At 38.2% G+C, this 10,308-nt stretch overlaps 1 protein-coding gene across 2 annotated transcripts; it reads right to left on the bottom strand.

The window, feature by feature from the left end:
- Positions 1–286: 286 nt before the first annotated feature.
- LOC109195979 (uncharacterized) lies at positions 287–7,989 on the bottom strand. 2 transcript variants are annotated; one of them, XM_019348865.2, is made up of 6 exons: positions 7,778–7,989; positions 6,909–6,978; positions 4,176–4,808; positions 3,203–3,533; positions 2,926–3,101; positions 287–2,231 (listed from the first exon to the last, which is right to left on the bottom strand). In XM_019348865.2, the coding sequence occupies exons 3-6, from the start codon at positions 4,775–4,777 to the stop codon at positions 2,003–2,005; spliced, it is 1,338 nt and encodes a 445-aa protein (XP_019204410.1). In that variant the 5' UTR covers positions 4,778–4,808; positions 6,909–6,978; positions 7,778–7,989; the 3' UTR covers positions 287–2,002. The 2 variants fall into 2 exon arrangements, with proteins under 2 accessions (XP_019204410.1, XP_019204409.1); XM_019348864.2 differs by lacking the exon at positions 6,909–6,978.
- Between the last annotated feature and the right edge of the window lie 2,319 nt (positions 7,990–10,308).

Below are 10,308 nucleotides of genomic sequence, written 5' to 3'. Positions count from 1 at the left end.
AGCCAAACCAGGAAGCAGCTCGCCTGCCAAGATATCATTCAGTTGCCAGAAAATGTTGTAAAAGCAAAACATGGTGAAAGCTGTGTTTGAAAAGGCAGCGCTATGGGAACATGGACAAGGAAAAAAATGTAGTTTTAGTAGAAACTTACCGAATGCTGTATTGTTATTAAAAGACTTGTTTGTTAGCATTTGTCACTTTACAGTTGTCAATGTGGTAACAATACTATATATAGTACATATATAGTGTACTATACTGTCATGCTACCTGGCACTTTAATGTAAAGTATTTCCCCAAATTTCTTACATTTCATAAAAGCTTATTTGTAAAAGTACTACTTCCTACAGCAACTAAATGAAGCTAATACTAGAACATCTTTCTTAAATGTTGGTGAGTAGAAATATAAAAAGACATGAAATGTGAATACAGGAAAATTATTACTTTTTTTTAATGTCATCCAGCCACAACTGTTACAAAAAGCTGTTAAACCCCTCAAAAACCAAACCCCCACATACATTTTTAAAACTGTCCTCTGAATACAAAGAAAATGGCATGCTATGCCACACAATGGCTTTCGAAAAGAATGTATCGCAATTATCTTTTGTCTTTGTTATACACACTTAAACATTAAATGTTACTGGTGGAAAACAAAAGTAATCATTTGGCTTAAATACCTCCAAACCTCAAATAATCATTTGCAGTAGTTACAGATGAGACCTGTACAACCAGAGGAATACATTCATTCATCCAACCAACCATTCATTCATTTACGAATTCATCCATTCTTCCCTTATGCTAGAAAATTAACCTTTTACAATGCACCTGATTTGCTCACAAAAACAAAGAAAAAAAAAAGAAAAACAAAGATTTTATTTTGCTGGTTACAGCAAAAGGAATGATCACAGTTTGTTTGATAAAGAAATATAGATATATAAATCATTTTAAAAATATGCAATGGCAGCAACTCATTGCATTTAGGCACATAGACATGGTCAAGACAACTCCCCGAAGTCAAAACAGTATTTGAATGGTGAACAAAGGTGTTTTTAGTGAACCTGTCATGGTTGTTGGTGCCAATCTGGCTGTTTTGAGTATTTCACAAAATGTTTATTTTCTTGGATTTTCCTCACACAACCATCTCTAGTTATTGAATGTAAGTTATGTAACGAATGTAAAGGCTGGAATGCGAATACGGGTCAAAGATATCATTTTCCTACTGTGTGTGATGGTTCATACCAATAACAGCGCGAGCCATTCATTTTGGGGAAAATTGGGTCAAGGTCACAACAAATGATAAAATATATAAGAACTTTATATTACCAACATTATCCTTAAACCTTAGGAGGAAGCGCCACGTCTTTCAAGACATGATTAACATGTTGACTTTACTCTCAAAATAGTATTTAAACTTTATTCCATAAGCTCTTTTTATCTAACATTCATAATGCAGTGTATACATCACAGAGACACTTGGGGTTATTGTCTTGCCAAAGAATATTTGGCATATTGTGGTGATTTGATAGGGATCGAACCAACCTTACAATTAGTAGGTAGCCTGCGCTACCTCCTGAGCTACAGCCATCCCAGATACAAATTCTTTCCCCATCTCTGGTTCTTCCAACCTGACGACTGGACAAATTCTATGGGACGTTATATTGTGGATTTAGTAAATGTTTTTACTCTCTTCAGGGGACATACACAGGACAGTTAAAACATTTGCAGTTCTTTAAGTCAACAGATTTATATTATGGACTATTTAAATGGTCACACTCATATCACACAGCATTAGAACCACTGTGCCCTTCAAAAAGCTTGTAATTATTCAAGATTGGCAATTAAACAGGATTCAGGTAAGTGTAGGGATTTTACTGGCACTTGGTGCAAAATAAGCAAACTATTCAAAAAACAATGACACACAAATGCCCCTGATTCAAAGATGCACATTCACGATCTGATTCAGTGCGTTTAACAAGTGTCCATCGTAGTGCCTGTAAATCTTATCCATCAGTTCTGCGTCAAGTTCAGCATTCCCACCCTCTTCAACACTTTGTCCACATTGGGAATGAGTTTTTCCTGAAAGTCCCACAGTCGTTTATCCACATTAAGCTGCTCCAGGGTTAATGATCCCAGTAGAGCCACGCGGACATGAACGATCCGACAAACATCTAGTGGAACCTTGTAGCGTTCTCCAAAATTCTTGATCACTTCATGGACTGAAGTCCACTCCACCATTCTGTGACACAAAACACAAGAGAGTTAAATGTTTAGAGTTAAGGTTTTAAAATGCATTGATTACTGAAGATCCTGTTATTTAGAAGAGCCCTGAACGCTCGCTAAAGGTTTCACAAATCAGCGAACCTTCAAGTGAATGTTCCTTGAAGGTTCTTCTGGGTTTTTTGGCAATAACTTTCAGAGAACATTCCACTTGGAAAGTTTCACAAAATAACTTGAACTTAACAGATTGTTAAGGGATGATCTCTGAAAGATTGGCAAAAATAACCCTCAAGTTATTCAGACGTTCTCTAAACTGTGACCTTTAGGAAACCCATAGGGAGCGTTCCCTCAAGGTTTCTGTTTGCTGGGTTCATGTTTACATTTTGTGTGTTTTGTTAGTTCTGTATGAGCAATATGACACGTTTCAAATTTGAAAGTTTAAGTGTTAATCAAATTAGATGGCAACAAAATAAAGCAAACTTTTGTTAAATGTGTTTTGTACCTGGGACTTAAGGTTTTTTGTACTTGAAGCAAACTGTCGTTCCAACCAGTTTTGATGTTTCTTGTATGCTTATCATGGTTTCCTAGAAGTTCAATAACTAAGGTACTGTTTTATTTTGTTGTAGTTATTTTTTTTTAACTTGTATTATTGAGTAAACCGAAGAACTCTGTCCTAAATAAAGTAAATCTTCTGTCTGACAAATTCAGCCTACCTTGGCCGAACTATCATCTTGTATGGATGGTATATGTTTCTGGCGGGGTCCTCCCTGTAGATGTGCTCCAGAATATTAATTCCTGGCACCCCGTTCCACTGAGGCAGGTGAAACCGTCCGCTTGGCTCAAAGTGTTTCTTTGGGAAAATATGATTCTCAATAAGGAACACCCCTGCCTTCAAATCAGATAAAAACAAGTCAAATACAACTACTTATTGTACGGGATACTGAATGTTTGATGAACTGTATTTTCAAATTCATTACAAGAACAGCCTACATTTGGATGCTGATTTCGGAGCATGTTCATCAAAGACATCAGGTCCTTGTGCTGGTATGGCATTATAATCTCATCAATGTCATTCAACAGGACGTAGCGAGAACGCTCCATTGATCTGTAAATGCACTCATTAAGTGTGGTCAGCTGGCCGAAGTAATGCAAATCCCCTCCATGCTCTGAGTGAAGCCAGCCACGAGATGGATTCAGATGCTTGTCAATGGGCCAAGGAACCATTTCCACAAAGCCCTCGTCGCTGTAACTCTGCAACAGGCGATCAAGCCCTGCACCACAGCTGGTGTTATAGATCACCACTCTGTTCACACCCAGCAACCTGGGACAAAATAAGGCAAATTAAATCATCGTTGTCAGCAATCAAAACAGATTACAAAAAAAAAAAAATTGTGGTAGTTTATATAGCAAACAGTTGGTCATTTTTCTATTATTTATACTTATTATATATTATATTTAATATATATATATTATATTTATACTGTGTTAGCCTGTACCTGTTACAATAGCTTGCAGCTATGTGACTGATAAAATACACAGACAAAGAATAATATTATAATCATTAAGAGTAGTCTGTGGTGTTTATCAAGTAGGAGGGACACGGTCTATTCCCAGCTGGTTCTGAACAGCTGGAAATCCACAGTTTACAGGGCTAAAAATCCATTTTCCTACAGTGTCTGAAAAGGCGTACAACTCCTGCAGAATTTTATACTGTGCTACTGTAAATATTAAGTGCCAAGTGATAGACTTTTCTGAGGGGCAAGACACTGTCAAACTACTTTTTTTTTTTTTAAAGTCTGGCAGCAACAGGAGTAACAGACACAACTGTGCAATGTGATACAATCCAGACACACTGCATTGAAGTGGAGCCTTTGCAGAGCTTGTTAGGTTTCATACTGTGTCAGGATCAGCTGCTGTTGCACATTTTTGACTTTGTAGCTTGTGGTGGTGTTGCCGTACTCACTTGTACATCTCCAGAGTCTGTGCAAACTGAAGCACATTGTTGTAGTCGCCAAAGAGGTTAGAGATGCAGACCGTAAAGTCAAACTGCATGTTTTCTTCCTTCTGTCCAACTGTGTCTTTGTTTCTTATTGGGAGCCATGGATGATTTGATGGACTCTGTTTGTCTGGTGTAGTCAAGAGAGTGATGTATGTTGCATTGCAGTTCTGAGGAATCTGACACATGACATCCGTAGTGACAAAGGGAAAACCATAGTTATCTGGATGCTGTAAAATTGTTGCTGGAGTGGTTTCACTTAAATAACCAGCACAGCAGAAAAAGCAGTGAAGGGGTTGGATGGAGTCTCTCCTAAATATGCCAATGATGCGTATATCAAAATCCTTCACTCTTTGGTCCATGTAGGCTGACACCAGGAAGTGCTTGGTATTGTTAAGCGGCGTGATGGTCTGCTCGGATATCCTCATGGAGCAAGCACTTGGAGGCACTGATGATTTTGGGTTTGATTTGTATGTGCTGGGCGTTTTCACAGTCAAGACCAAAAAGAGGAAGAGTGCAGTGATGAAGAGGAGAATCAACTTCTTCTTTAAATGTTTTAACAGCTCCATCCAGCCAGTGTAGATGAAACCAATTCTCAACCTGTACCAGAACACAGAATTGTAGTTAGTTTCAAAACTGGCAAAATTTGAATTCTGATGAAAAACTTCCCAAAGTTGCAATTTCTACTGCAGGGAAAGAAAAGTGGCAGAGCATCTTTAGCTTTAGCAGCTTTCGATTCTATATATGCTCTTTTTTTCTGCCCCAATCATTTAGACAGTGACTTCTGAATAACTTTGCAAACAACTAAGAGCAAGTGTGTGGCGGAGCGTGGTCTGCGATCCTGCGACAGGTGAGATGGACGCACGCGCCTTGCCGGCTTAAAAGTCTGTGCTCTGTCTGAGTTAAGGTTGTTGGTGATGTGTGCGGCTGGCAGCGGGAGAGCTGCGGCCATTTCTGTGTGTTTAACAGCAATCAGGTTAATAATAGGATGCTTAAAAGCATAAACATGTGGTTGGGTCTGCCATTGGGTTTGTAAAAAGTGTTACTTCCTTGAGGCTACAGAGTGGTAGGACTTGCTTCCAGTGTAAGATTATTAATATTCTGAAAAAAAATTACCCCTGCTTCATTTTTCTTATCAGTCTTCCTTATCTGTGATGATAAATATAAAGTCTGAGTGGATTTACCCTAGGCTGCTTGACAATGTGACAGCAGATCTGCTGTGTTGAAAGAATCAAAGGTTAAAATGTTCATATTAGCCAATGTGTTGTTGCTGCATAAACACAGAATATAGAAATTATTATAAATTACATAAAAAAGGAAAAAGTGAAAGAGTGAAAAATATTACTTTATTACAAAGAATTAAAAAATGATGTTTCTGGCAGGTGGGTTTTGCTTGGACCCTGGTGACACTTTGAAAGGGAGCAAGCCTTTGTGCTGTCTTTCTTCAAGGACTACTATGATACATTGATAAGGACTATTAAGAATTAAATATGATAGGGCATTAGGTGCTCAAAGCAGGGTTCAAAGGATGTACCATTAAAAAAACAAAAAACAAAACCTTTTGTGGCTTAAAGAATAAGTGGGATGAGATCTGGACTTAACCTGTCTTGATAGATATTAATCTACGGACAGTACCTATGACTTGCTTGTACCTCAGCACAGGTATCAAGTTGGTATGTAATGCTACCGACCATTTGAATGTTTGACTAGTAATAGCAGCAAAATTTTAAATTTTATCTTTAAAAGATTTCCAGGTTCAGAGCAGATTATTGTCGGAGTCGGGCTACATAGTGATTTCAAAGTCTGTGAGGTTCAAGAATAGAGCTTCCTTTTCGAGTTCACCCCAGTCTCTGGAGTCCTACACCTACACTCTGCCGGCCATACAGCCAGTCTGTGACACCACTGAAGTGCTGTGTGATGCAATTCAATCAGGAAATACAAACAATAGTTTTGTAGGGTTAGGCACTGTTAAAACCAGGTGGCATTAAGTCATTTTGTCTTTTTCAACCTAGCAAGAGTTTCAAGAAAGGCTAGTTATACTGAGAACAGTCAGTTAAACAGAAAAAGCATGTCTACATCTTTTTCTGTGTGATTCATGCAACTGAAAAAGATCTGCTTAGATCTGCAGGTTATGGAGCCATTACTACTTTAATGTTGGAAACCATACCAAACCTAAAAATATAACACTGTGGAGACATGGATCAGTACACTGCTTAGATAAGTCATTTTTTTTACATTTGAATATTTTAGTGGTATTATTATTATTATTATTATTATTATTATTATTATTACATTGATTGGTACACCAAATACAAAGGCCATATATGTGAACTTTTTTGGATTTAAGTAAATGTAAATTGAATTTATAAAATGGTGTAAAATACATTTTGTGCTCAATCACTTTTATTTATGATACAAAACATTAGCAAATATAACGTAAATAATTCTTTGGATATCAATGTCAAACAAAACCCAGTGGAACTCAAAGAGTTTTTCATGTGTTGTAGCTCATTGAAAGTTCTCCCCACCTACAACAGTCATAGCCAGTGTACAAAATATACACAGAGCAATACACATTTCTCCAAAAATACTCTGTTTATGTGGGTTATAATCATGATATATTATTACAAAACACCGGGTAGAAAAAAATCCCCAAGTGCCGCCTGCAATTACACACACTTTTGACATAAAAAAATTCACCTCCTTCAGATATCAGTGGCACTGGTTCAGGGTCGGGAATGTCTGTATGGGGAGAGTCGGACAGCTGAGCCTGAGGAAGAGGCACCATTTCGGCAGATCGGTTATTTAGTGTTCTTATGTACAGGGGCGTGCATGGACAAATTACATGTTGGCTTAAAAAATACAAACACATAATCTTCTGTTAGAAATGAAGTAAGCTAACTAATACTAGGAAAATCGAGCAGTTTCTTTCACTGTGAGTTTAATTAATTTCCACCTTTCTTTTGTCTTTATCTCGCGGAGGACTCAGTGGTCAGCTCGAAGCGCGTGCACCTGGACCAAACCAATCATGAAATAAGAAGGGGGGAAGGAAATATGTTTTTGTACCTTGTGAAGGGAACAGTTTTTATAGCGATAGATTAATTATTTTGGTATGAAAAAAAAGAAGGTTGACTGTTCTACAGCTTAGTGTCCCCGTCTTTTCTCCCAGGTTTTGATGCCCCAGGTAGTCCCATACATAATTGCAGCTAACCAAAAATACCTGAGTTTATCATGCGCAACTTGAAACAACAGTGTTTTGTAGCTGCTATGAACACAAAACTCAGTGTCTCTGTGTTTTACACTGTTCTGAATCAAAATGACTCTATCCCATTCGTGAGATATTCTTGAGCTATGGTGCACAGATTATAAACCAACAACTATATTATAACAGTCTAAATAACAGCAATTATTATTATTATTATAGTTTATTAACAAATGTAGGACATCACTTTTTGTTGGTATGCCAATTAAGAAGTGAAGTGAAATACATGTGCAAGTAGAACACGCACGTTTAAAAAGGAAAGCTATGTTCTGTAATATGTTCAGGAAAATGGAATGGAAATACTCACGGACATGTGAACATCTGAAAATTCCGAGTAAAATGGCTTGCAAACAAGGAAAAAATAGTAATAATAGTAAAAAAAAAGAAAGAAAGAAAGAATCTATATTGTTGGCAAAGAAGCCAAAAACATCGGAAATAAATCCAAAAATTTGGTTTCTTTTGGGTTGCACAATACAAGGATCAGATCGTATTGCAAGCTTTACCACTCAGGTGCAACATATGAATGATAATGAAAGCAACCAGGCAGTGGGCAATAGAGCGAATCGGTTATTTGAGTTAACTCAAATAACCGATTCGCTCTATTGCCCATTGTAACTGTTCAGTTGTGTATCTGTTTTTTTAACTCCTGGAAAGACAGGTTAGATGGCACTTTACACTTTAAAAGTAGCCATTATGGTGCAATAAAAGCAGAAGCTATGAGGGCAGGGCCGGTAGAGTTGTTAAATTAAAAGAAGTACTGTCAGCATACTGTCCCTCAAATGACTTATTACTTATTTAATTATTCCTGTTATTTAAAAAAGTAGTAACAAACAATAAGAACCAAAATTATAGCTACTGCTGGGTGTTTTTTCACTATTTCAGTTCTCAGTTCAATAGCATATCTTTGGATTGTGACAGAACTGGTGACTCTCATCATGCTCGTGTGTCTGACAAATCTGCAGCAACTGTGTGATGCTGTCATGTCAGTATAAACTGATATGTTTATAGCACCTTTTTGTATCGAAACCACAAAGCAGTAAAGGCAAACGGTTCAATCAACACTAGCAAACTGTACATAAGGAATTGAAACAAAAACGTTTATAATGTCATATTGTACTAATGTCCTTATTGAACTTTCACATTTAAGAGGTAATATTCAGACCACAGTTGTGGGCCACGAGCAGTAGTGGTATTTGGAGCCACTACTGCTGTGGCCCACAACTATCCAATCATGTTGGAGTGTTAGTTTTTCCCACCACCTCACTGTGCAAAAAATCAAAGAAGTTCTGAAGCCAAGAAAAACATTAGCTTTTTGGATGGTGTCGGGTTTCTTTCCTGCTAGTTCTTCCAGCACCTCACTGTGCAAAAAATCAGCGAAGTTCTGAAGCCTAAAAAAACATTGATGGTGTCAGGTTTCTTTCCTGCTAACCATCATTTTCCTGCTAAATCACCAATACAGAAGTAAAAACCAAAGACAATAATTTCTTCGAGCTTTTAGCTGAAGGCATTATCCAGGCTCCAGACTTCAAAAGGACAGTAATCATCATTGGCATTATGAGTTTAAAAATCAAACAAACAAACAAAACAGCAACAACAACAAATATTCCTTGAAAATTTAACAACAAACTACATTCATTACAAGAACAGGCTACATTTGGATGCTATTTTTGGAGCGTGTTCACCGAAGACATCAGGTCCTTTTCCTGGTATGGCAATGTAATCAAAGTCATTCAAGATTCAAGATTTTTATTTGCCATTTGTGCACAGGACCAACAGTCCATGCACATTTTAATTCTTTTGCAGAGTTCTCCAGGTCAAGTTGCACTTTTTACAAGATAAAGACAAAGCAAAAGGACAATAGAAATAAAGCAAGGAATGGAGCAATCATAGTATTTACTATATACAAAAACACTGTACAAAGAGGGTGGTAATACACTTCCTAGTATTGCACGAATAATATTGCACATTTTCTCAAATCTGTTTCAGTGAGTATATTGCACATTAGTCAGTAATTTAGTCGAAGTGAAGTGAGGTAGTGCTGTGTTATTTTAAGTGTTCAGTGTTTTGTTTTGCCATCAGTCTGACAGTTGCGGGGAAGAAGCTGCTGAAAAACCTTGTTCTGTGTGTGATGATGCTGTCTGCTCTTTTGTGCCTCAGATTGTATGTGCAGTTTTTGTGTCTGATAATTCTCTCTGCTGTTTTTTTGCCAGCGTTGTGTGTACAAAGAGTTCATGGAAGGAAGTTTTGTTCCTATGATTCTCTCTGCAGACTTTATGACTCTTTGCAGAGCCTTCCTCTGTCTGTGTGGTGTTCCCATACCAGACAGTAATGCCTGCGGTGAGGCTGCTATCAGTCCTCTGTAGGCCTGTGAGAGGGTGGTGGTTCATGCCGGCTTTCCTGAGCAGCTGAATGAAATAAAGCCTTAGCCTTTGGGCTTTTTTCACTGTTGCTGTGGTGTTGAGAGTCCAGCTCAGGTCTAATGTAACCTGCAGTCCCAGGAATTTGTGGCCGTTGGCCCTCTCCACCTCAATCCCTAAGGTAAGAGGCTGCAGGGGAGGGGGGTTCTTCCTGAAGTCCAGCATTAATTCCTTGGTCTTGTCTGTGTTGAGGATGACTGTTTCCCTCGCCATAGACAGCCAACGTTGTCTACCAGAGCCCTGTACCTAGACTCGTCTACCCCCTTGATGAGCCCCAGGATGGTGGTGTCATCAGCGTATTTGATGACGATGAAGTTTTCCTGGGTGGAGACTCAGTCGCAGGTGTACAGGGTGAAGAGTTTGGGGCTGAGACAGCAGCCCTGTGGAGATCCAGTGCTAACGGTGAGCTCAGCAGACACGC

This window comes from Oreochromis niloticus, linkage group LG19 (assembly GCF_001858045.2).
Source record: "Oreochromis niloticus isolate F11D_XX linkage group LG19, O_niloticus_UMD_NMBU, whole genome shotgun sequence".
Taxonomy (NCBI): Eukaryota; Metazoa; Chordata; class Actinopteri; order Cichliformes; family Cichlidae; genus Oreochromis; species Oreochromis niloticus.
Note: the sequence above shows the minus strand (reverse complement) of the source record. Positions and strands in the feature narration are given on the sequence as shown.

What these genes read in the sequence shown, in the direction of transcription:
- LOC109195979 (XM_019348864.2), bottom strand. An exon ending in CAGACTCTGGAGATGTACAA is followed by an intron (nt 3,534 to 4,175) that starts GTGAGTACGGCA and finishes ATTTTGTCCCAG; the next exon opens with GTTGCTGGGTGTGAACAGAG. An exon ending in AAGATGATAGTTCGGCCAAG is followed by an intron (nt 2,232 to 2,925) that starts GTAGGCTGAATT and finishes TTTGTGTCACAG; the next exon opens with AATGGTGGAGTGGACTTCAG.